The 27,797-nt window shown below is 41.6% G+C and overlaps 1 protein-coding gene across 1 annotated transcript in view; it reads left to right on the top strand.

Moving 5' to 3' along the window:
* The first annotated feature begins 490 nt into the window (after positions 1-490).
* pou6f2 (POU class 6 homeobox 2) overlaps positions 491-27,797 on the top strand; it is a 65,901-nt gene continuing 38,594 nt past the window's right edge. Inside the window, exons 1-3 of the mRNA XM_030079638.1 lie at positions 491-674; positions 15,577-15,674; positions 19,681-19,900. Of these exons, the coding sequence (XP_029935498.1) occupies positions 503-674; positions 15,577-15,674; positions 19,681-19,900 (490 nt within the window). The 5' untranslated portion in view covers positions 491-502. The remainder of the gene's footprint in view (positions 675-15,576; positions 15,675-19,680; positions 19,901-27,797) is intronic.

Genomic DNA, 27,797 nt, shown 5'->3' with positions numbered 1-27,797 from the left:
TCTTTTTACAAGATAAAAGATCAGATTTATTTACTTTGGTTATCAGCATGTTTCCCATGAACCTGTTTGTAAACCGCTGTCAGCGCACTGTTTGCCGAAGATGAGGCACATGTCATGCAGTAATGAGCCCTTGGAGATGTATGTATCACCTTTAAGACTGCAGGGTATAATGGTAAAGCCATGCGATCCGTAACAGTTCTTCACCAGGCAGCAGCCAGCAGTATCAGCGGGGTAGCACCAGCCTTAGATAAAAGAAAGAGAGCTAGAGAGGGAGGGAGAGGGAGAGAGAGAGAGAGAGGGAGAGAGAGAGAGAGGGAGAGGGAGAGTGATGAGTGAGCGATAGAGGGGAGAAGCTGGGGTGGAGGGAGAGTGAGTGAAAGGGGTAGAGACAGAGAGAAGGAGCCAGTAAGAGTGAGACGCCGCGGCACATCTAACCAGGGTGTTTTCTTTTTTTTCCCCCCCTCTGTCTCCCACCTGGGCTCCCAGCTCCCTCCAGGATCCGATGATTACAGGGCAGCTGAGCAAGCCGCTGCTCTCCCTGCGCAGCGACATGAGCGCAGCAGAACTCCGGGCGGAGGACAAAGCGGCCACTCCAGACAGCGATCTGAACGACGAGCCCCTGCTCCTGTCCTCCGAGGCCACGGACAGAGAGGGCACTCCCAACAAGCTGTACGGTAAGTGTGCGCATACATCTCAGTCGGCCACCCCCGTCCCTTCTCCTCTCCCCTCACACGGCTGGCTGAGGCTCGGAGAGGCAGCGGGGAGCTCGTGCCCTGGGAGGTGCAGGAATAGGGCTTCCGGTGCTGGGACAGGTGTCAGCTGTGTCAGGTGCCAAACTTAAGTTTAAGTGCAATGAGGAAGTGAACATGTGGCCACTCCTCTGCTGGTATTTGTTAAACAGAAAAAAAAAACTGTTTCTCTTGTTGCTTTTTTTTGGATAAGGGGGTACGAGGATGTTTTATTCACTTAATATTTTCTTAGATTCACCTGCTGGATCTGTGCACTGCAGCTTCTCTTTGTAGTGTGTGTGACAGCCATGAGGAATGAATTAACAAACAATTTGGTCAATATTAAGTAATACAATAAATAGCTGAACTGCAAAAATGTTCTTCTGAATATGCAACACATAGTTATTGCACTATATCTCCTGCATATCTGCCATTCACATGTTTTTGATGCTTTGTTCGTGATGTATCTTTATTTGCAGTAGTCGTGCATAACTCTGGTGTTACTGCACTTTTTATTTAAAAGTTGAGCTGCAAGTTTTACCTGTCAGGCTATTTAGTGAATTTAATTTGAGAGGTTTCCGCACCACCACCATCACCCCTCCCTCACACCCAGGCTGTGTTTGGTCACAATGCGTCTTTTCCTTTGTTGTTAATGGAGAAAATGTTACATTTGTCAACTGAAACTTGTCAGAAATCGTTGCAATTTATGCCACTGTTATGCAAGTCATTCATCTCTTAAGAGGTGTAACGTACTGACTGAAATTAAAATCTGTAGCTCATTGCATTTATTTATCCCAGACTCTAAAAATGACATTTGAAATGTAAATAATGTGATGATGAAATTAAGATGTAATATTATGTGTTTCTAATTTAGCACAGTCTTCTTTTCTCATAGTTGTTTCCTTTCTCCTATTTATTTTAGTCTTTTAGCAATCCACAGTCGCAAATTATCTTTAAAATTAGCCGATTTCCATATTAGCATGCCTCATTATTTTTCCAGTTTTCTCATTAATTGTGTGTTCAGGCTCTATTTCAGTTGTGTGTGTAAATGAATTAGTTTGTTTTTATTAGGAGCTATTTCAGTCATGTGGACTTAATTTAATCACTGAGCCTTGTGATGAATCAATAAGTGGAGTGATATAAATTATAATTTTAGAAAATTTTCAAATGATTTAGTCCTCTGGAAAAGGTAACGTTGGCCTTGTGCTATTTTGTTTGTTTGTTTGTTTGTTTTGAGGTGGCTTTCAGCTTACATACAGTATTTTAAATGCTTTTCTTGGTCGTGGTTTTACGTCAGATGCATGAGTGGGAATATGATTACTTACCGTTTTGTATTTGCATGTCCTTACAATGTCCAGCCACTGCAGATTTAACAGATTTATGTCAAAGGAATTCCTCAGGAACCAGTATTGTTCATTTCAAGGAATTTATGTGCTCTCATCATAGTTTGTGATTGAACATTTGAGATGTATCGTTCTTCACTTAAACACTGTCTCACGTTTTTAGCCTGTTTCAACTTTTCCCTGCTGAATTTTGGTCGAACGCTCGTTATGAGAGGCTGATGGTGAAACACAGAAATTTAGATTTTACTACATGGGACATATTTAATTTTGATGTGGATGCTGTGTCGGTGACAAAGTGACAAAAGCCTCCTCGGATGGCCATAAATGTGTGTTACTGTTTTGAATAGGCATCAGAGTTTAGTGCAGTGGATGCCTCGTCTTTTATTGTGCTGCAGATTGTGAAGGTTCCCTCTGATTGTGAAAGTGTGTTTGTCATCAGTGTCGTCTTTTTCTCCATTTTTGCGTTTGTGGAAGTTAAATAGTCTGTGTGTGTGTGTGTGTGTATGTGTGTGTGTGTGTATGTGTGTGTCAGAAACCTTATTGATTCCTTAGGAGCTCTATAGAATCGTCGTATGTTGTGCACGTGTTGTTATTTATTACATGAATCAATATTTTAACGAGAATTGCTATGAGTTAAAAACAGTGTGTGAATCTTTCTCTGTCTCCCTCTTTGTTTCTCAGCATGTATGTATGTGTGTGTATGTGTGTGTGTGTGTGTTTTGTGATGGATTGATAGAAAGTATGAGAAAATGCCTATAGGCAGACATTTATGGTTTGATTAAAAAAGAAAAAAAGAAAAAGAAAAGAAGAGTTTGGAGGAGGGATCGCCAAATATTCACTCAAACCTAATCAGTGGGAGTTGGGCTGTCTTTTAAATCCTTATTTCTCGAAAATCCTCAGGCTAGAGTCTTATAAACCAGGAAAGTGTACTGTAGAATTTGTCTCAAAAGTGTTGCAATTTGGTTTAATAAGCATCAAGTCTCCCTCTCTTTCTTCCTATCTGCTCAGTCTGTCTCTGTCTTAGCCTTCTCCTGCTTTTCACTCGCTCGTCTTCTCTTTTTTGGCTTATGATCTCGTGCACTCACGGTTTTATGTTGTTATATATTTTGATGTTTCAAGTCAAGTCAGTTGCACTTTTGTCAACAAGGAATTACTTTGGAAAAACATGCAATTGATAGATATTTCTCCAAGATTTAGCCACTTGCTGAAAGAAAAGCGTGAAGATTAAAAAAAAAAAAAAAGTGGATTATGTGCTTTTCTTGTTGGTGTCCATTTTGTGCTTGCTAGCCGAGATGTTAGATGAAGATCTCTGTATGTGGCTGGCCAGAGCTGCTCTCGTGGGTCTTGTGAAATTTTTGGGGGGAAGGTTTCTATGCGCCTGGTGGTGGAGCCCTGGGCTTTGCCCTCGGCAGGTTGGCTTTGAGAACCGCTGCCCACATGACCTGTCAGAGAGAAAGGCAGAGACCACGAGGAGATATGGCACGGTCATGTCCTCTGCTGGAGGGAGGTAGGAAGGAGGAGAGAGAGGAGTAGGCGGGGAGTTGAAGAGGAGAGATGTACTCAGCGCTCTCCTCTCACATTTCATATTTCATATTTCCCCTACATGCCACCAGAATAAAGGGAATGGCATGGTGATTGTTAAAGAATCCCAAGTTTTAATTCCCCAGTCAAGACTCTTGATGTCTTGCCCCCTTTTTGCTTTATTTGGTCTTATTGAAACATATTGCTGTTTTAACTTAAAGCAAGGATTGTATGCTCCTTTGTGGTTTGGTAAAATTCTTCAAAGTCAATTTGAAAAACTATCAAAAAACCCGTCTGTTTTTTTTTTCTGAGTTCTTGAAAAGTTAACATTTTGGAGATACGAGGTTTTCACCCGCAGCGGCGATATGTTCGTAGGTATTTTGGCTCTTTGAAATTGAATGGCTGAGCATTTTTGTTGTTGTTGTTGTTGTTGTTTTGTTTTTTTTAACAGGGATAGACAATGCAAGACAAGACTCATGAGCTTTAATTCTATTTTGACTCCGTAAACACTTTGATATGTCAATTTAGTTTGAATTGTTTACATTTTCATGGCTGACGATGGAGCAAAATCGACTTGTGCTTTTATTTACAGTGTAATCTCATAGTTATAGAGAGGTTATTTCATGTCTGAAACTCTCACCATTCTTGTATCAGCATGTATCCTGTTGATATATAAAAAAGCCTGGATGGAGCCTTTAAGCCAGACTTTACATTATTCAGTAGTTTCTTCTCTATGTGTTCCTATGCAGTGCAGAAGCCACAACACTGAGCATCTTTCGTTTGACATGTATTGTTGCAAAGAGGCTCGAGGCAAAGGTGCCTTTTGGTTAGGGAATCCTACATTTCAAACAACTTAAAAAGGGGAATTTCATCTATGTTATTTTGCAGAATTTCTTTCATAAAATGCTGCGGTTTGACAATAGACATCCACACCAGCAAGCCACATGCTGCCACATGCACAGTGGGCTGAGAGGCAGGAGACTCTCTGGAAGGGTCACTGCAAATCAAACAGTCTCATCACACACACACACACACACACACACCTTCACACACACAGTTTTACAGAGTTATGCAAAAGTTATATACACCTCTGTAGTTTATTTTCAGAGAGTGGTTATTTTCCTTTCTACCGGGGCAGGGTGATAAATTGATATTATATCGATATTGTGGTATGAGGCTAGATATCATTTATTTTGAATGTTGCTGTACTGTAAGATATATGGAGTGAGTTTCCTTAGTGTTTTCCTGGTTTTAACGGCTGCATTACAGCAAAGGGATGCAATTTAATGAACTTATTAGGCTGGTCCAGCTGCTCTGCTATTTGCCAATACCTGCTTGGTCATCATATCCACATTACTAATGACTCTTTATCAAAAATCTCCTGTGTTTTAAATTGTCAGTATCATCACCGTATCAGTATCAATGTATTTAAGTAAAGATACAGTAAAGACGATGTTGGATTTCGATCACGCATCTCTATTTACACCTCATTTTTCACACAAAGTACAACAGACTGATGCTGTTGTCCAGTTTTTGAATCATTGCTGTAGATTTCCACTCATTTTCTGTTATGTGTTAACGAGTGCATGCAAGGCCTTGACTGAGGAATGAATGTCCGTGCCTAGTTTGTGTTTTTTTATCTCTATATATGTATAAATATGCATTTACAGGGTCTGCTACACCTGTTCTTCTCTGCTTAGTCTAACCGCGACTTTAGTTTGAGCGTCTTCATGCTGTGTTTGTGCTAATATGAGAGTGAGAAGTCACTGGGAGACAATGACAGTAGTGGCAATGTTTGTCTACAGTAACTTGTCCACCTCCTACACCCACCACATGCTTACTGCAGCGGTGAAAGGGTCGCTCTCCTCCTAAAAGCTTGCCTGTGCAAATAGTCTTCCACTCCAGCTAACAGGGGCTATGAGGCACCACAAACATCCTGCCGACTTGTATTTATTCCAAGGAGAAGTGGACATTAGGTGGGAAAGCTGTGGTTAGTAGGGCAAGCAATTTTTTTTCAGAGGACGAGATGGTGTTGGATGTGTACAGTTTCTGTCTTCTCTTCTCAAGCAAATCTCCCCCTTTCAGACATCAGCAGACAAGATAATAAGACACTCGGAGCACAATTCCGTATTATATTCAGCAACCAAAGGCTCATCTCTTGTCAGTTTGCATTTACTCTCCCAAGGATGTGACGCTTCTATCATCATGCTGTCAAAGAGAGCCAGGCTGGAACGACAGGAGCACTCATTTCATACACTTACTGTCTACATGAAATGGCCTGCACTTATACGGATTCTGCCAAAATGGTGGAACATTTTCACAAAGGTCACCTACACACCCCCTCCCCAAAAGAGCAAAATGAATCTTTTATTGATTCCTGGTATTGGAGGTCATTCAGAACAAAAAGTCTACACAGAATGCCATATCTGCTGTAATTCTCTATCTTGCGTTTATGTTTTTTTACAAGCTAAATTAGGCCTCTCCTGGGGTGTTTACAATCAGATTGCACACCAGATTAGTTAAATGTTGTTAATCTGGGACGTCGATATCTCACCCACACGGGACTTTGCAGGTCTTTAGTTTGGAGAGAACTTGATGTTGTGTTGTAAGAAAAGTTACTTTGCCCTCAAATGTGGCTTTTAACAGTTTTTATAATACAGAATTCCCATCAGTTGTTATTTGAATAATGTTTTAACATCATGAATATTGAAATTGGATGGACTCTGGAAATTAGAGTCAGCTTGAACACCGTCTCCCTCTTGCATGCGCCTTAGCTGCCTCCTCATCAAGTCTTGAGTTCAAAATTCTCTTTGGCCATTGCATATTCATACACACACACACACATACAGGCGCACACACACACACTTATACACACTGGCACACACACACTGCTGGAGGCACGAGTTCTTATTATTTTTGTGTAATCAGCTTAGTGAGCAGGATGCATGGTGGGATAGGCTGCTTGCTGATGCAAAGAGCCTCGTAATGTTGTGTGGTGGGGTTAAGTAATAAAGTGGCGCAAACCCAGTGCTGAATGGGGCGCGCTGAGTAAATAAGAGTGGATAAAGGAGACCGAGGGGGAACAAGTCTCTCCCCAGGAGGTGGATCTCATTATGGGGATTTCAGCTGTCTGCGCAAACTTGAAAACAGGCTTAATGCATGCCTATAAAGCAGGTGTAATACATTCGCTAATGTGCCCGTAGCGCCCATGGCTACAGCAACACAATCACCGCTCGGATGGCATTGAGGACAGGGAGAGAGGATGAGCGCAAGACCGACTTGTTGTTTCAGATGCAAACAGCAGGAAAGGTCATCAGGTTTCACAGATGCTTGGTTATGCAAAAATCACTCTGGGCAGCATGCAGTACCTCGAAATTACTGACAACATAATTATGTCTGTTGCTGGTATTTTTAAACCATTTTGAGGAGGGTTATTTTTGCCTCATCTGAAAGTATTCCAAAAGTGAAGGGTGTTACAAGCAGATGCGCAGGAAATAAATTGAATTTCAATATGCGTTTGTTTCAGCTGCACAATCACCATACACTTTTTTTTTTTTTTTTTTAAGTTCAGAAATCATTTTCAAAAAAACGTACATGTTGTATAGCATGGGGCCCATAACCAATATCAATAAGCCTTTCATGTAGAGCTAACAAAGAAGCATCACATCTCCTGGCACGGACACGGTTGGTGTTGTTGAGATGTAATTGAAGCTGCAAGGGTCACATTTTCGGAATAGAAATTACAATCTTGTCTTTGACTTGTGTGGCGTGAACCAGAGATGCATCCCACAGCCCCTGTGTCCTTCACAAGCCTTTATTATTTATAACGTTCGCTCTTTGAGCAATGACCAGTACTAATGCATAACCTTCTGTCCTTCTGGCTGATTCGCTTCCTTTGAAACCAAAGATTGAGGCAGGAGAAGTGGGTGTATGGTGGATGAGGCAGGGGTGGGGGCTGGGGGTAGTATAGGGCAGTGGAGATCCAGGCTATCGAGAAGTTATTATGTTTTTTCCCTTTATATCTGAGGATGTGGAATAACACTGTGATGCTTCTTTTCTGCAGAATAGAGTTATGGGCTTCAAAGCAATACTATTTCCTGACGTCCCTCCTTCCACTATGTGGCTGCTCCACAGAATAGTGTGCAGGCTGGGGGGAGAGGGGTACTTTAGCTACATGATTATTTGCTTGTTTCCGCCTGCACCCACCGAATACTGTAAATATCTTTGCAAGAGGGGAATACAGTAGCAACTAATACAGGAAGTTTTCTAGATAAACTCTCATTTCTAGATAAACTCCGTTTAGCTTTGGTCGGATGGAGGTAAGATATACTCCTGTGCAGCCTGTATCACCTGATGTTATCCCATAGTGAGTGAGCCCGTGCTGCAGTGCGAGTGTGATCCATTGTTATTATTTCTCTATGACAGAAGGAACGGCTGAGGAGGGGGAGCAGAGACTTTGAGGGGCAAGGGGTAGAAAGTGGGACATAGGCAGCATTAGTGCTGGATAGCCTGGGGGGCCCAGGCTGATGTGTCAGGGATGACATGTGGGTGTCTACCCCCCTCACGCCGCACCGGACCCGCTCCCCACCCTCACACCCCACTGGCTACTTCTAAATGTCCTGCACTCGCTTGGCCAGATGGATGCATTGATGGCCTCTGAAGAGGATGCAAATCTGAAAATATGCACGTTATTTGTCTCTTGAAGGTCATTTGCTGAGGAACTTTCAAAATTTATTTCGCGTTTTCGTTTTTTGCCTGTAACTATGGGGCTTTCTGTAATTTGATCAATGACCAACACGATTTCTTTGATTTCATCTAGAGTCATGAGAGCCTTGTGTTTAACATGAGAAAATACAGATGGGTGACACGGAGAGAGAGAGGAAGGCCTTTTGCAGTGCAGGGGTGCAGGGGGCACGCGGCAGAATCCCATTTACCACAAATATCATTTAAGTAATTTAAGAAGAGCAGCAATAGTGAGGCCGGCATCTCCTAAAAGGCTTAGGGCTCTCTAAAGCTAGTCTTGATCTCACCATCCCGCCTTCACTGATGGCCATAAAAGGATGAAGAATAATTTGGATTGTTATTTGCCTCTTTCAACCCCGAGCTAATCAGGTTGACATTGCTTTGGGAATGAGAAGAACGCTCCACAACAGATGTGCTCATGTGCAAAGTGTTCCAGTCCCTCGAGAGTGGCACAAAAGCCCCCTCTCGTCTTCCCCCCACACTCCCCTTCCTTTTTCCCTCTTCCTCTCTCCATCACACCATCTCTCCTTCTTGACCTTTGAAATGGGCATTGCCTCTTCTCACCAATTTGCCTCCCTCTGGTCCCTCTTGTGCTTGTGCTGGTTCCATCTCCACTCCACTATCAAGGGAGAGACAGGTAAGAGCAGGAACAGAGCACTCTCATTGCAGAGAGCCTGTTGGCGAGGACCTGTGGCCATGAGTAAGAGCATAAGTGTGGGAGCATAGGCTCTTACTTCCATAAGCATCATTTACATACAGATTCTCCTTGGTCCCTCCATTCATCGGAAAGAGGTGGGCTCCTTCATGCAACACTGATGTGTACTATTTTCTGTTGTTTGCATTTAAAACCTCGATGTTTCCTGTCAACAGAGACATCTCTTAACCCATCACTTCCATCTCCTCTCTGCCCATCCTTCTTTTTTTTCTTCGCCCTCTGAATCTCGCCTGCTCTGAGCACGGCTTAACAATCACCTCAGAAATAGCCGCAGAACTGCTGAGGTGTAAAATCCTTTCTGTTCAGCACAGTGCAGGGCACTACCTCCTATGTAATTCCTTCACTCCATGATTCCACTTATTGCTAGAATAATGAATGAGATAGATATTTTTTTGCCTGTAAGGTCTATGCCCTTGCGCCATGAGAAATCAGACTTTAATGCAGAGGCCCGGAGAGATTGCTGTGGCCTCTTCCCCCCTCCTGCCCTGCGCTGGACTCTTAATTAAGGAAATGACAGTTTTCCGAGCAGCCGCAGCACCAGCAGTAGCCATAATGCAGCTAATAGTATTACAGGCAGCCACTCAAAAGTCAGTCTCTGGTGAGTTTCTATCCCCGAAACACTATTGACCTATCCCTAGCAGCCTCTCCACCCCAGCCTCTAAACAGAGTATTACTTCCCTCCACGTCCAGTGGGAGCCATCTAACTAAGAGCACCTGGAGTTATTGGCAGCAGATTATGCCCTGTGTTATTGTTGAGGGCTTTGGTGGGAGTAATGAAACACAGAGCTAAATCACTGGTGATTCTGGCTCTCTTGCGTTCTGCAAGGAGTTAAGTAAAATGCTATAAAGCACATGCTGCATATTGCACGCTGCACTGTAGTATGCAGAGCTTCAGCACATAACACAGCTTTCCTGACCTTATTCCATTGTGAGATTGACCCTTCTCTCTCTCTCTCTCTCTCTCTCTCTCTCTCTCTCTCTCTCTCTCTCTCTCTCTCTCGCTCTCTTTCATAACAGCCCAATGACATATAAAGTAGTTTCCAAGTGGTATTAAGAAAATCAATGATCAAGCAACCCGGGACAATTGGTTGTGTATTGATGGAATTAAACCTTGTGTATGATGTGCCTTTTATCTGGCCCATCCGTTATGCCTGACCACCTCACTGATCCCTGTCCGGCACAAACACTCTGCATCACCACATTGGTTCATGCAAATCATACTTTGTTTTAAATTATTTTGCACAAAACACACATTGTGTAATTACCACAAATAAAGGCTGAAGGTTGAACTATTGTGCTGATTCTAGTTAATCATATGATAATCCAAAATGCAGCAAATGATCAGAAAATGTTGACTTGTGAAATGATTTTATATGTATTAGATTTCAGTGGAAAATGATTGACACCATCTAAATAGCAAACAGATGCACTCAGCCAGACATTTTCAAAAGGACCATTATAAAAAAAGGGGGTTGGCTGTTCATTCTGAATAGCCTGAATCGTTACCAGGCCTCTCTCCTACATTTGACAACTTACATAATGCATTTCCACTGAAATAGCTTAAGTGTTAAAGCTTCTTTTATGGGCAAAAATTGATTCATAAATGCATTGAGGCGAAAGCTAACATGAACACAAAGCCTTCAATAACACCCATTTTATTCAGACTGTCAATGTATGAAGCGGTTGCATTAGACAAGGTGGCATGCTGATTGCTTTATGAAATCCAGGCTAATTGTTTTGTAGTCTAGTCCTTGGGGCACTCTGCATTAAGACAGGCCAAATGATGTCAAATAAATATAGCTCTCTGCCCCCCCACCCACAGAAAAGCCCTCTGCCTTGTGTGGCATTGAAAGTGGCTCTCCAGTGGCCACTTTGGTGATCAATGAAAGAGAATTTATATAGTGGCAGATATTGGCAATATTTCCATGACATAAGTCACATGAAATCACTCTGTGAGCTCAGTAATACAGATCATCATTTTGGTCAATTATAAAAGAGCTGTATGCAGTTTAAACAATTTAAATAAGAGTGTCACGTCTTTGTGGAACCTCATGTAAAGTTATTTAATCCCCGTTACATTGAAGGCTATGAAAAAGACCACAGCTGAACTGTACATTTACGGGCTAAAGAGTGTTAAGCTATTTCGAATGAGGATGTGATCGAGCACATTGGTAGTGTTACGACAACAATTTAAGTGCTTCTGCAATTCTAAAAGGTACACAAAGATTGAATGTGCTCGATAAATGTAAAGCTATTTTGAATGTGCGTCACCTGTTCTTTCATCCTTTTGGCCTCTTCTTTCATCTCTGCTCACATCAATGCAGCCATTCATTCCATTTTATCCATTGTGACCTGTGTATAATCACAGCATCAAAGCATTTTCTTTTTAGCAAAGGTTTGATAAAGATATTTACATTTTTTTTCTCACCTGTATCCAGTATTAATATCCATCTGTGAAATCCATTTAAGAAGAATTCACATTGCATAAGTAGATTTTTAAGGAAAGAAAAGAGAAACAAGTACAAAGAATCCAGTAATAAAAAAAAGAATTGAAGATTGACTCCCAGGATATCTCTCCTGTCAGCTATTTAATTTAGTTAAAGAAATTACACAAATCCTTAGGGGAAAGATGTGCATGTGTATTTATTTATTATCGATTTTTCCCCCAGCACTAAACGTGTTAACGTTACAGATATTTGCAAGGGGGTAAAGCTTTCCAAGTTATTGTGGAACGATACAATGAAAGGCATCGAGTAATCGTTATTCAGTAAGCCCTCTCCCACACTGTTTATCAAATAAAATGCATTATTCACAGACAATATTTTAACTACATTCATGAGCAGTGCTGTCATGAGCGCTACTTATTGATATTGATTTTATATGGCACTCTGCAACTCTCTATTCCCCTCATTATTAATGGAGTATATTAATTTAACTAATTGACGTTGTTATTGTCTTTTAATGATAACTAGATAAGCCACTGGCATAATAGTTATGTATTCGCTGACACTGCTAGGTGGATTATCATTATTATGCTGTGCCAAATGCATTTAGATGAATGCCATTGAGATAGTGAGTCTGCTGGGCAATTTTGAGCTCCTTTAAATGAAAAACAAACTTTTTTTTCCTTCTCTGAAAGAGAGAAATTGCTTTAATTTGGTGTAATGAAAGAATCAAATGTGATTCTGTTTAAGGTAGCATACTTTTAAGTAAAATCCTATTGACTGGCCTATACAATGATTCACATTTATCAGCTCATAAAATCTATTTTCCACGTAAACAATAAGCTTTAAAATGATACATCAGATTATGATGTGGTAGCTGTATGCATTTAGACTGATACAGTCAAAGACTTCACTGCATATTCAGACTGATTTTAATTCTAGATGCTGAGGCCAAAGGGTGGGGCTTTGTATGATCCATAATGGGTGAAATAATTGGTGAAAAGAGACTGGGCTGTCAAAATACCTACTGCTTGTAAGGCTGATAAGCGAGAGAATGTGGACCTTCATCGAGACGCAGGCCCAGCAAGCCAGAGGTAGGAACCAGCTTACAAAAGCAGGCTTCGCCCTTGGGCTTTCAAATCAACCATCAAATGCTTGAGGTTCATTTGGTAGGTCATGCCATTCACCAATTATTTGGATTTTATGTAAAGATGAAATGATTTTAGTTGGCGGAGGGGAGTTTAAAATGTAATACATAAATATACTTGACAGGCAATGAGATCGAGCTGGCAAGGCTATTCAATAGTGTGTTTTTTTGCAAAGCTTTCATAAACTGCTGGAAACTATTGCATGGCCTGCGTGTTTAACAAAATAATATTCAAGATGTTTTAGCACCCATGAATTAAGACACAATGCATCAAGACTTTATTTTTCATTTTAAACCCATGATGTTCCATTTAAGAAAATCAATCTCACGGTGGAAATGTGATAACCTTTTTTTTTTTTTCTCAGTTCATTCCCAATGTTGTGTGATTTAAGCAGGTTGTGTGGCCTTCAAATGCTTTTCCACATGGTTGCCTTGACTTCACTAGAAAATCCACTTGATTTTTTCCAGGGGTAGAGCTGTTATAATAGAGAGACAGTTTATTTAAAAAGATGTTTCATTAACTCTTTTGTAAGGGGTTTTATGTAATGCATTCAGAACAGACTCCTAACATGTAACATTGCAGATGATACATAATATTTCTGGAAAATGATTAAATTTGGGATTTCAGAATAAAATGCCTCCAAATTCACTCAGCAAGCATCAGTAGTGGTTTTCAAATCATTATGCAAAGAAGTGGCGGTTTTCACAATCATTTCATATCCTAATATTTAAAATTTAACTTTTTCATATGAACATAAAAACATGTCATGCAGTTTCTCAGTGGGCCTACATCTGTAACTCACATTTAGATGTCAATTTCAGAGAATGAAAAAAAAACTCCTCTTGTTGTCCTTTTCTTTACATTAAAGATTACGAACTGGACTTCTTAAAATAATGACCCAAACCTTTTCATATAAATAATTGCCTGTATTACCCTTCTCTATCGCTAGTTGATACTACACAATAGTGGTTTAGCCTGTAGTCAGCCTATTAAAGCCATTACATTTGCCTTAACTTGCCTTGCCTTGGTTGGACAGACAAAGAAAAGAGTGCCACTAACAGAGAGTCAAAATTGATTAAAATAAAAATTAAAAAAAAGAAAGAAAGAAAGAAAAAACAAGGAGAAAGATTTCAAACTCACAGACGCATTTTCTGGTTGTCAAGTGATGTTATAGGAAGTGCAGCACAAAACCTGAAAACAGATAAAAAATTACACCAGTTTGCACCCAAGATGTCACCAAAATACAAAAAATGAATGAATGTAGCATATGAACACTTTTACTTTTGGCCAGTTGCTGCACCTCAGCTGGCCGAGGATAATGTTGCCTTTGCACTCACTGGCAATTTACTGCAAATGAACACATGAAGCTCTCACTGACACACCTCAGTTAAGAGTTGCTGCTTTGTATTGGCAGCATATTAGGGATATATGGAGGCCGTTGCTTGTATGGTTCTGCTTACATCTGTTCCTCCCCCACCTCCTCCACAAAATCCAGGCTAAGGTCAGTAAGTAACTCAGCTTGCTCTCCTCACCTCCAGCAAACTTTTTCATAAGTCATGTGTTCTCTGAAAAGCACACTTACTCTGCCACAACGTCCTGATAGCACAAGTTTTGCAGCTGCTCCATTGCATGCACAACAGAATGTATTTTAAACTTTTACACCTTTATTTTAGCGTAAACTATATAAACCAGAAAATGCTCTCTCTCTTTGCTTTGGAAAGCAACTTTGGGTAGTGTAAGTGTGCGCCAGACTGGCCTCATTTTCCATAAATCTGGTCAGTGGAGCATCGACAGAAGTGAGTTTTGGCTCTCTGTTATCCCAGGGTTTGGATTTTTGTGCATGCACACAAACCTGGGCTGATTTATTGGAAAATTATCTCAGCTCTAATTGAGGGCAGATTTGTGCGTTGGTAAGAAATGCTTTTCACATGACATTCTTTCAGCCAGTTTTCTTCATTTTTTTTCACTCTCCAAAGGTAATTCTCAGTCAAGTGGTATTGTTGTACTTTTTCTTTCTTTTTTTTTTTTTTTTTTTTTTTAAATCTGGAGAGTCTTTTTTTGGTCAAAGAAAGTGAAGAGGGATTTCTTTTTTTTTTTCTGTCACTTCTTTGTGCTAGATTCGTGGTCAGAAAGATAAAGTGAGTAAATTTTGATAACCTGTCAGCTCACCTTGGTTGTCTCTTTTTTACACTGGTGATTTCACTGATTTTTATATATATATATGATAATCAAGTATTCATAAGGAATCCCACAAGCCTTTGTGTCAACAGTAAAGCGATATGCCACGGTCAGAGGGTAAAAGGTCAAAACAGCCTTTCAGACCTTTTAATACGGTCCACATGCTGCTGAGAGATTCAGTGAGCTAGTGATTGTTGTGATACCCAATCGTCAGTGTCCTTTGTTTTCCCTGCAGCCATCAGCAAGCTTATTATCATGTTCCTGTCTGCTCCGCTCCGCTCTGCCCTCATAGCAAACAGGTCTAATTGTGTCTCATAGCTGCAGGCACAGAAGGTGGAGGAGGAGGGGGTTAGATGAGTGATACTCAGTGATGTAAATGGCTGAATAATATGGCCCCGGCGTTTGCGGTTGAGCTCCATCTCTCAGCGGTAATCTGGGCCGTCGGGGACCCGCCAGTATGCATCATCCGCCATCAATGAGCCTCTCCGCTGGGTGGTAATTTATTCAGTGCTACGGCGGTTATTGATAAAGCACTTAAACACAAATTCCCCGCTCTCCCCACTGTCCTCCTGCGCTCTGTATGAGGCTCGGTGTTGTAATATCACAGCGTGGCGCTCCGTGTGCACTTGCATGTTTATCTGCTTAGATTGTTTGTACTGATGTAAGGGGTTAATCTCCTCTTGGTCTTTGTTTTCTCTCTCTTTCTTTCGCTTCCTCTCTCCCTGCTCTCGCTCTCGGATCGCCTCGCTCGCCCAGGAACCCGTGATGGTTCGGTCCAGTCCGACGCCAGCAGCAGTCCGTCTGAGCAGAGTCAGCTGGGCCAGTCTCACCCAGGATACCCAATCGGTCCACAGGTGAGTGAGAGGTTATGCAACCAATTTAGCCCTAAATCTAAAAATAGAAAAGTGAGAAAAAAAAACACACACACACAAAGTGCCCACACTGAATGAATGCTCATATCCGCCAGAGCAGTCTACACCATGAATCATTTTCAGCTAAAAAAAAACAAAACACATGAAATCATCAATTATTTTGACGTTGCACATCAGCTTACAAAGTGATTGAGTAGTGGCACTAATGAGCGAACAATACAATCCTTGTCAAAACAAGCCGCGGCGCAGAGAGCCCCAGCCTCCAGCCCTGTTAATAGCTCAATCAGGCATTGTCCTATCCGATTGGATTTATTGGCCTGGTGGCTCAGCAATGTTTAATGAACATCTATCTCATTAGTGTTGCTCAGTGTCACCACTCAGCACACACACATGCGTGCTCACTCGCACACACACACACACACACACAGCGTCAGGTTTCCTTCAACACTCAAACACCCTCTCTAATAAGGTCATTCTCCCAGCACTCAGTGTTACTCAATGACAGTCAATCCTCATCAGGATAAACAAAAGAGGAAATGTGAGGGGAGGAGAGCCGTTCGCTTTTGTCGGGCAGGTTTTCAGAGTGTGAACTCCCCGATGAATGCGTCACTGTGCCTCTCCAGCGAGTCAAAATAAAGAATGAGCCTAATTAAAAGCACTTTGCTCATTCTAAATATGCTTTCTGTTCAAATCCGCTGTTTTGGTAATAGATAAGAAATACACACAAAAGGAATAAAAGCATCTCAAGCAGCCAGCGGTTAGAGTCTGTGCCTCAGCAGGCTTCTCCCTCAACAGTCACCATCTAATATATTAATGCTGTCAGTACAGTCTCTGTGAAGCTAACACTTTTCAGAAACAAAGGCGCTCCGCATGCCATACCCAATTCTCTTGTTCCAGGATCAATATGTTTTGATAGATTCTCGCTCCAGAGCCGGATATTGTTCGAACAACCATTATCCGATGGTAGTTTACCCAACATGAATCCACCTTCCTTCTGTTTCCCACTCGCAGTTAGGATGACAAAAGTCTGCTATCTGGGTGATTATGGGCAATTTCTCAGTGCCAGAGCTGCCAGGCAGATAGAAGGGCCTATTCTCCCCTGATGGGCAGAAAGGCTGGGTACCACATCCAGTCCTGAGCTGGGCTGCCTCCCCATCCAGAGCCCAACACACACCCTGTATATGCGTCTGTGTGGCCCCTAGGAGACCACTTCTCAACACTCAGCTGTCAGGCCTGCCAAGCACTGTACAGCATTTTCCACTGCACCTATGGAGAGAAACAGGGTGGAGAGAGGGAGCGAGAGAGATAGAGATATAGTGGGTCGAGAGAGATAGCATCATAAGAAAGAGAGAAAGTGAATTACTCATACACCTAGATGAATGTGACTGGGAATTCTCCTCTCTGTCTTAGCAAAAGCTGCATTGATGCTCTAAATTGCATCATCGCCTGTTTTGCGGCTGCGGAGTTGAGTTAAATTCTTCGCAGGCCAAATGTATTCTTATCTCACATTTTCACGTGTGTGTGCGTGGTGTTCATATCTTAGACAGAGATTTTAATCAGCCCTAAACTGGCACAACAAACAGCCTAAAGACCAAAGAGCTCTTGCATGCTTGAAGATCCCCGAACTGCATTGCTTTTTCTGTACCCAACAGCTGCCTGATTCTCCAAAGCTGTCTGTAATGATAAATAAATCAGGCACGCATCTGATAATTGTAGAATTGTCTTTTAATGTTATTCTCCTCTATGTAAGGCTGTCGACGGTGTCAAGCCTGGCAATCTCATTTGGTTTGACTCAGAGATGAAATGTTCAGAGTGTCTTTGATTATTTGCTGCCTCAATTCCAGATTAAATTTAGTTTAAAAAGCAAGATTAAACATATGTCACTTGCAGCTGACAAACGGGTCGCCTTTGTTATTGTCCTTTGAGGATTCTTTGAGCTCTCGAATTATTAATTCATTTTTTAAAGTTAATGGCAAATGTCATTTTGAATGTTCTCAAAGCCGTCAGCTGTTGTCATTTTTTTATGCACTGTTGTTGCGTATCAAAGCAAATGTTGAGAAAGAAGAATCCTATACATATGATTACCACTGCCAGAAACAATCACCTCTCCAAACTCCTGTTTGTTACTTTTAACAGCACAGACACACAAACAGATATTCCTTTGTCTCTCAGTGCAAGTATTTTGCCCTGAGATCTCTCCAGGCCTCGTGGCTTTAAACCCACGTAACCTCACATTTCTTAAACTGTGATTGCATGTATGTCGGAGCGGGTGGTGGCGTTCTGCACCATGCAGGGTTATCATAGTGACACGCCTGTCACCTAGGAGCACCGGGCCTGGAAGTATGGTGGCATCTTCGCACCAGTCGGCCCCCTCTGCATCCTGCGCAAGCTGCAGACACACCATGCAAAACAGAAGCAGATAGCTGACAATTGGAGTTAAAGGCTTGTGGGCTTAGGTCACGGTGGAGGAGTCAACACTGCGGTCACAGTGCAGCCAGGCTTACCTTGCAATGTCTAAAGGCTGGTTTACCATGGGCTGCAACACAACCTGACAGCATGCTTTTATTGTCAGTTTATTCCAAATAATTCATAGCGTGGTTAAAGCATTAATTGCATAATGTTTTGCAACATCTTCAGTCTTTCCTTTGTTCAGTTTGATGTGCTCAAATGCTGATATAATTTGCAAAATGTTTTATAAGAGTGAATGAAATTTAAGATGTCATTCCCTCTGTATTCAGGGGTGTCAGCCATGATAGAAACCTTTCCCATTTCTGGCTCAAAGCTCTCGATGAAAAATGTGATGGTGTATTTCCAAACCCACTTCATTGGAAAATACATTTGAAGAGATCTTCTACTGTGCAAAATATCTCAGAGCGATACTTCTGATAACATATCTTTTCCTCTATGGGTATGACTGCACAGATTCCACTTTAACTAATATGAATGAATGGATACATGAAGAGACTTGAGTGATGTGTTGTATCCCCCACCAAAAAGGGTAAAGTGCTGATACTTTTTTGTCAGAAAGCACTCTGTATTTTAGGCACATTTCTATAGTACCAGAGGTTTGTTCAATGAGATGAAGCACAAATCACTCTGCATCTTGGCGAAGGGGGAAAAAAAATCTCAGCTCTTTCACAAGGGCTGGATTTGATCTCTCTCAGTACCAACAGCGCCGTGTTTTGACTGTCAGTCTGTGACACAGCAAAGCACAGAAGTCAGCAGCAAAACAACTGCATTCATCAAAACACATTGATTAGTGATTCAGACACTTCAGTGACATCTGCTTTACCGTATGGGTGTGCTGACCTTATCCTCCCATTGATTCCTCTTTGCTTATCTCAATTTGTTCCCCAGGATATAAAACAGTGTGTCTATTCACCAATGAAATATGAAGCCATCAAGCTGGAACATTTTACCTCTGCAAAAAAAAAATCGAATGCATTATTCCTGCGTGCGGGGTTGTAACAGAATTCTTGTAATTGCGTTATGCATTCTAAATTCAAAAAGTTCAAAAATTGACTGTATTCTGCTGTGTTAAGTAAAATAATGTATTCTTATCTCATATATATGTAGAAAAACTAGAGGATTACCTAGGTGAAAGTGTAAAACCCAGAAAGCTGGTTAGATAGTGGCAGGTGGGATGTTTTTTTTTTTTTTTTTTTTCTAAAATGTGGTGCAGAAGAACATTTTTCTGTATGTTTTATTTTCTAGTTTTTCACTCTTGCTTCTCTGCACCATTAACTGATGCTTTAAATGCCACTGTTTTAGCACTGTTATCCTAAAAGTAATCAGAATATGTGACTTTGTGTGATAACCAGGCTGATTACAGTGTGAAGTCGTTAACCAACATGACTTAACATGACTTGGTGTTGGAGCTCTAGATGGCCGTAACCTATGATGTTTTGCACGTGTGTGTGTGTGTGTGTGTGTGTGTGTGTGTGTGTGTGTGTGTGTGTGTGTGTTTATGTCTGCGTGTGTGCTCCAGTCTCTCCTGGTGGCCCAGCAGCTGGCCAACACAGTAGGTGGCGTGATGTCCGGGGCAGCGCCAGGCATGAACCAGCCCATCCTCATCCCCTTCAATGCAGGCGGGCACCTGGGAGGGCAGCAGGGCCTCGTCCTCTCCCTCCCCACGGCCAACATCCAGAGCCTGGTGGCTGCTGCTGCTGCAGGGGGCATCATGACTCTGCCCCTCCAGAACCTGCAAGGTAAGACGGCCCTGCTGAGGCTCAGGCCAGCTAGAGTGAGACTCAGTCTAAGGACAAGGACAGACAGAGCGAGCAAGTGTAATATCCTGGTGCGAAAAGATCCTTAACTCACTTGTATATTGTATAGAATTCATAAAAAAAAAAAAAGAAAAGAAACTGGTAACACCTCAAAAGTAAAACTGAAGGAGAAATTGAGCTACTTACGGAGGCTGATGAATGTTCCAATAAAAAAGTTTTTATTGGTAGAGAAAAACCAACACATACCGATATGGTCACTTTTTTGTTTTTTGAATTGCCTTCCTTTGTAAAGGTAGTGAAAAGATTTTTTGTTATCTAACCCTAACGAAGGCCAAACACCTTTTCTCTCTAGCTGTCGGTAAACAGGATTCAGAGACTATGAAATGTCGTATTTATCCCAAGAAAATCCATAATAAATATGACTAATATCGCTCCCAGAGATTTCAGAGCAACTTTAACAATCACGTAAATGTTTGTTGTGCGTGCATTGTTTGACATGCTACACAGTTTTGTTTTGTTACTTCAAATAAAAAATGCCTTACAGAGCCTCTGAACAGGTAAGAAATCTTTTGGGGTTTGTATCCCAAAAAGCCGCAATCCTTAACTTACCCCGCGGAACAGCCATATTAATTACAGGTCAGCGTTTTGCAGTGCGGTGCAAAAGCACTTTATGCCTCTTTCCTGTGCATAAGAGTGCACTGTACTCCACTTTTTTATCTCTTTTCCACCTCATCTGTCCATCCACATGGCTGTACTTATCCTTGCCTTTTAAACTTTAATGCCCAAGTGTTCTCTTTTGATCATAGTTGTAAATGGTTTTCATTTTAATGTTTAAAACATTGTCTCTTTTATACCATTAGATTGAGGGATGGATGGGGAATCCGTCAGTCATAAATCTTGGATGAGAGAGCCTCACTAATGTAAAAAGATGCCAGGCTACATGTAAAGCAGTGTGTTTTTTGGATGGAGATTACAATAATGCCGGTGCAGCACAAAGTGCAGAGGCTCCCTTCATGTGGGGAAATGGATGGACAGATGCCCTGAGTGAGGAAATGTGGAGGTAGAAGCCTAATGGACACAAACATGCATAAATAACAGCACCCATCGCTGTGGGCAGAGCTTTTAATAAACCCACATCTAGCCAGCCAAGCCCTTCAATGTATCCGTCACTAGTGGACGATAATGGGCCCAGCAGGCCCGTCTGCCTCACACTTCAACAGATCTTCCTTCCAGTGTGTGAGGGACAACCCAGAGGCCCACAGTGATAACTGATCGACAAACACATTGTCAGGATGTCGAAAGAAAAAAACAAACACCTCTCAGTCATCCTCATTGTCTACTTTCTAACCAACCAGCAGACAGTCTGAAATTCAACGTCCTGATATAATTCCCCGTCGATGAAAGAGAGGGAAAAAAATGTTTTGGAGAAATGCCTCTGTGGCAGATCTTTTTTGAGCGTGTGGACTGACAGACTGCCTGTTCACACGTCCTCTTATCTGAAGGGGATGCATTGAAGGGACCTCCATGGAGAGAAAGTGACACAAGTCACGAGTGAAGCTAAATGTCTTGACTGTGTCCGGGCCCCTCTGGCCACGCGGCGCTCCTCCACTCTCCCCTGTCTGAGTTCATCACAGCTCTGCTGAATGAGGCCTGCTGGCACAGCACCTCTGTCAGACAACTGCAACTCTGGCCTCTGCCCCCACGCCCCCCTCGCTTCCCCTCCCAAGCCCCTCGGGTTCCCAGGCCTGATTAATCACACATATAATACAGCGCCTCGCTGTCGCCGGGGACCAGTCAGCTCATTTCACGACCTCAGGAGCAAGTGTGTTTTACAGCACTCACGCTGCTAGCTAATTAGTGTCAGATCAGACACAGACAACTGCGAGGCACAGTAATGAGACTCCAGGAGGAGCCCAGGCAATGGCTGTATTTAAATGTAATGAGGCGGCTAATGACCAACTAATAAGGCTGTTTGTCTTGGGGAATGAGGTTTTGAGGTGTGAGAAATAGTATAGTTTACATAAGTCTACTGCCCAGGCTTTTACACACAGCCAAAATGCACCGTTTAAGTAAGTTATAGTTAGTTAGGGCTAAGCATTTCAGTCCACATTGTTCTTGCATACTGTATTAGCTAAATGTTCACTAGCGGTCTTAATGAGAGAAATGAGATAACAAGAGAAAACTAGAGCCAGAACGCTGCCACTGAGGATCTTTGATAACACTTTTTGATCATGCGCCGCATCTTTAATCAAAGATCCCTCTGTAAGAACGCGTGTTGATGGAAGGGAACAAACTAGAGAGGCGTGAGCTTTTGGAGGGCAGCTCTCTCCGACTGTGATGAATAACTATCACTGTAATGGGGTTGTGCTGTAAAGTTGGAGCGGTTGCTTAAATAAAACTGAGCAGCATCTTGTGGCAGACTCGGTAAACACAGGCACCAGTGTAACTGGTTATTTGTCAGAATGATTTATGCCCGCAAACATGCAGTAAAAACAAATTCCCAATGAAACTAAACAAGGGAGAAAGTTATCTTTTGTGACAGAGTGCACACAATTCTAGCTGACTTCACAGAGGCAAAAACTAGGTTGGGTCATGCTAGAGGTCTGTGAATATGACAGCTCATATGAATAAAAAAAATCATACGTGATTTTCACAATTTCAAACGTATACGTGACTGACGCAGGCACAAAACATGTATACTTTTTTTTTTTTTGTTAGATACACCGTACAGCACGCTAACTTTTCCCTGTACTGTTAATAGTTTTTCATTTCACATGATTTTATAACAAGCAAAGCATTATTACCATACTTGTAAAACTAGTTGTATCAAAGCACTGCACATGTAATACTCAATGGGAGGAAGCAGAACAAAGTCTCATCTGTCTCCTGCTGTTCTCTATGACTCACGCACAGGTAATGCAAGAAGCTAGTTTACTGGAGCTCTTTTATATTAATAAGCATATCCCATCTTATTTGCTCTCAGCAAAAAGCCAGGCAGCGCATCACATCAGAGAGCTGAGTTCTAATGGTGAGGTGAGAGCATTGTTCCTCTGTACTCGTCCACAGGAAACACGAAACAGCACTCAAGGATCCTGATAAAGGTCGGCATCCCACTCACCTGCAGTAATGAGACCCAGTGTCAGTACCAATCAAAGGCATGTCTGCCGTTTTGATGAAAACGCTCGGCGGTATCGTTCGCAGGTTGTGGGTGTTAGCATGATACAAATTAGGGAAATCACTCCGCTCATTACACCACCAAAGGGTGGGCTCCAGGGGGAAGAGCCAAATGTTTCCTCACTAGTTAGACATGTCAGACTCCATCTCTTCTGCCTCAGCTGACTGCTGCTCCTTTAAGAGGTGAGCTCACCGGGCCAGGCCACTGACTTAACCCCTGTCTGCTGTGGGAATGCCTCTGTGTCTCTTGCCCATTACATTATTGGCACAGTCAGTGAATTTCAAACATTCTTTTCAGGCTTGTTGTCGGGGCTTATAGCCACACTGTTTGATCTTTTTTTTTTTTTTTTTTTTTTTTTTTTTTTTTTCTTTATGTGTGTGTTTGTTCAGTCAGTTTGAACTGGGATGGAAATAAGCTACAGTGGTGTGGGCATGGCAATGTGGACAAAATCAAACATCATGACATCTAGGACCGAATACTTTGATATTGATAGTGTGATGATGATATTGTGGGGGTGACTGTTGGTGCTTCCATGATATTTAGACATAAATTTTGATTTTTAATAACCAATCATTTTAAAATTGGATATGCTGACCAAGCAAACACGTTCCAAAAAATACATCTTTTTATTGTAATGCAGCCTTTAAAACCATATCACAATATTACAACATCCAAAATCCCATGATATCTAGTCTCGTATCACAATATTGATATAATGGTGATTTATCGCCCATCTCGAGTTGTGTGAGAAGGATCACATCCATTTGGACAGTTGAGGAGTGCAGTGTTAAGAGGACCAGCACATTTCCTCACATCACCATCTGCAATCTAAACACAATAGAGGCCAAACCCATCCCTTTTCCCCCATTGCTGTTTAATTTGAAGTGTTCTCAAGCAGTATGTATTCCACGTCGTCCTTTAATGATTTAACTTTGCTGTGGTTGTAAGATGACTCGCAGGGGAGAGAGCTGCATTAAATAAATAACAGTGATAAAATGTAGACCTCATACATTTCAAAGCTAATGCAACTAGCGATGCAATAGGAGCAGCTGCACACAGTCCTGGAGCAGTAATTTGATTGATTTGTTGTGACAGCAGCCAAATAATTGAGAGTGAGAGGTGCTGCTGGAGATGAAGCGCAGGCAGAGGCAGGTTCGCCAGGCAATCCCAGCAGATATGGCACCCGGGTTCTCATCTCTGCCATTGATATCTGCCAGTGGTTTATTGTTTGTCTTCAATAAGCAGCTTGGAAACGTGCGGGGTTACTGCCTTTGTGACAGTTCAGGGGAAAAAAATAACTCACCAATCAAAATGTACAGAGGAGTGTTCAAAAGGTTAGAATCAAACACACACATTTTCACTCCGTCTCGTGCACAGGCACACTTGTGTGTGCACGTGGGCATGCGAACACACAGACACATTCCCCTTGGGACTCGTGATTTAAACTCTGATGTCTTTTTTGAATTTGAGATGTAAGTAAATTCCCCCCCAAGGTGTTTCACTTGTTGCAGACATGTTAATGATTTGCTCTGATTTCCAGTTACATGTATTTCATAATGGAGCAACAATGACAGTACAAATGATGCACATCAAATTTGAGTATATAATACAAGTTTCGTGTGTGTGTGTTTGTGTGTTCCCAGATTTTTTTCTTTAATATAACGCCCAGAACAATCATATGTATCCTAGTTTTTTTTTTTATTTTGTTTTCTGTCTGGTAAGATAGCATTGTTTGTCTTAACCTACTGACACATTTTGTTGTGTGGACGGTGGCAGTGTCACTGTGGCTCAGTCGTGCCGCAGGACAGGACACTGCCACAGCCCAAGATAGATAGAAAGAAGAGGGGGATGACGCCTTATGGTGGTGCAGAGGAGGAGGACAATAATATAGTTAATCAGACATGGCTGTGTCTGCTCCGCCACAGAAAACCCTGACATCTGCCCTCACTCTTAAAAGCTGACGGAGACATTTTGCAAACATGCAGCTGTAAACATCCAGTCTACACAACGGTTTCTTCACATGGGATACTTTATTTTCACTGTGTATGCTGAGGTTGTAAATAATGTGTTCATTTAAATTCTCTCATCGGGCTATACACAGCAAAAATCTCCACCATAACAAGTCATTTAGTCGCATATTCAGTGTTAAAACTCAGTTTTTCTTCAAACAAGTGGGAAAAAAAAATCTGCCAGTGGGATGAGATAATCCCTCAACAGTGATCAACTTGCTTCTGGAATTATCTTGAATCAAGTGTCACTTTCTTGTTGATATTTGTTGGCTGCTCGGCCTTATTCTGCCTTGTTTCTACCTATTTGTAATTGCTGCTAGAAAATTTCCCGAAACAAGTGCAACTACAGTGGAAACAAGTTGGATTATTTCATTTTACTGGCAGATTTTTCCCGCTTGTTTTGGGAAAAGCAATATCTTTTAAGACTAGATATGTTAATATGGGACTAAATGATTTGTTAGTTTTTTGTTTTTTTTTGCAGTGTAATTTATCAGGATGAAAGTCTGGGGCTTATAGTGACGAGAGAACATTTTTCTAAGGTGAATGCCAACATCACCTCTGATTTTCCAAATTAGCGTCCAGTTATCTAAACAGTTTGGAATATAATTTTTCTGTTTTACCCCAGCTGGCTCTCATACATCAGGCTCCTGAATCAGTACAAAAAATAACCCTCTCACTGGTGCAATCAAGTTTTTAATATGAAAAAAAAATGCATATTGTTGCTTCCATACAGCAAAATATGCAGTTTTTCATCACATAATATTTTAAGGAATGTGGTTCCATGGTATTAAAACCTCAATTATCTAAACCTGTTGGAAGCACAAGTCAAATGAGATCTTCTGACCAGTTCAAGTTCTTTACAGATTCATCAGTATTTATGATTTCATGACTGCATGACACACAATGTGCTTCCTGTTCCTGTTGAGTAAACCAGAAATGTGGTAAAGAAATGAGGTCGTAATGGATATATCATTTACGATACATAACAGGTTATGTTATTTGTGTATTGTTTTCATGATATTTCAACACTTGTATAATGTGCCTTGTAAATGACTTGACCACTTGGCCCGGAGTTGTTTTGTAGAATTACATCTCACTCTTTCCTGCTTTCCGGCCAGACGGTTTCCAAAAGATTTGCTCCCCTCACATTAAAGGTCTGCCATATTGCTGAGGCGCAATTCAGAAGCTTTCAGGAACAATCTGTAGTCAAGCATTTTAAATGAAAATTGATTTGTGATTTACATGGTCAGTGAGGGGAAAATGAACTTATGAAATGTTGTAAATGAAATATTAGACAAGGTGCAGTGGGAGAGAGCAGACAGAGATGGTAATCTTGTGGAACTGGAATTCCCGCCTGGCAGAATTGGGTGACATTTTACATTTATCTGTGTTCTGCATGAGTTGTAATGTTAATGGTAATTTTATGGGACTGAACTGGAATGAAAATGGTGTTATCACAGATTGCCTCAAATGTAGAATTGTGTAAAGTAGCACAGCCGCATCCTTTATTTCCCATTCCCTGGTAATGTGAGTTATTGCATGATCTGTCCTCTAAGGTTGAATGTGTGTATTCAGCCTATTTTTATCAGTCCGTTCTACTCACAGCACCCCATAACACACACTTTGCCAGAGGATGAAATACACACACCACTGTGTTTTGATATTGGTTGCTACAGCATTAAAATCTATTGGGTACAGGTTTGAAATGTATGGCATAAGACTTCCATTGGTTACTGGGTATAGTTCTCACTTTTATTCAGCAGGTCGTTGCTTCTCTTCTTGTTTTTCTATGAAATGCACGGCGCGCACCACAAGGGCTTTAACAACAAAAAGATATTTTATGAAAGGTGAGATGTCAGATCACTTCAGACCTCTTTTAATGTACAGATAAAAGACAAACCACACCAGCTGCATGTACCGTTTTTCCATCGTCTTATTAGCATGGCTATGTTCTCTTTTCAGTGTTGCCAATAGAAACATAGAATCAACTTACAGCATTGTGCCTTGACCATTTTTCACATTTTCAATATAGAAAATGGTCTCCTGGAGCAGATTTTTGTTCCAATTTAAGATGAATCTACAAATAGGCCCGGGGTCATTTAAATATATCATAATTAGCAATGTGACTGTGTATATGTGAATCTAAATGTAAGCCAACATATTACCAATACAGAACTATTATTGACTTAATAATACAAGCAAGTCAATACAGCGTTATCTAGTAATCAATAGTACTTACACTCAGCACAGATTTTCTAATTTTGATCAATAGCCTGTGCAGCAAATGTTTCCTGTCCCCACTATGGGTCCGGCACAGCACGTATGGATTTTCATAGGGCTAGGTCTTCCCTGTTTGAAAGAGAAAGAAGCATGAAGCAGGAGGAACAAAGTGATCGTGCGCAAAGAGGCGGTGGGAGTCTCAGGAGCCGGCCTGGATCACACAAAGGTCATTATTAAACATGGCTCTCCAGTTCCCTGTGTGTGAAACCAAAGAGTCTGTGGTGACATTTGTCAGCAGATGGTATGGAACCAAACCCCTGACCATCGGGGACGCCTGAGCCACTGCTAAAAGCAATCTGTGGTTACTAATTGCTGACCAGGGCCTAATTACCTTAATTAATGGCCCAGGTATCTGGGGGCCCGATTTGTCTGGGCTTTTATCAGTATCAGTGCAGCTTAAAAGGTCCCGCGGGAG

The sequence above is a fragment of the Myripristis murdjan genome, chromosome 20 (assembly GCF_902150065.1).
Source record: "Myripristis murdjan chromosome 20, fMyrMur1.1, whole genome shotgun sequence".
In the NCBI taxonomy this organism is placed as follows: Eukaryota; Metazoa; Chordata; class Actinopteri; order Holocentriformes; family Holocentridae; genus Myripristis; species Myripristis murdjan.
This window is presented reverse-complemented; position numbering and strand designations above follow the sequence as displayed.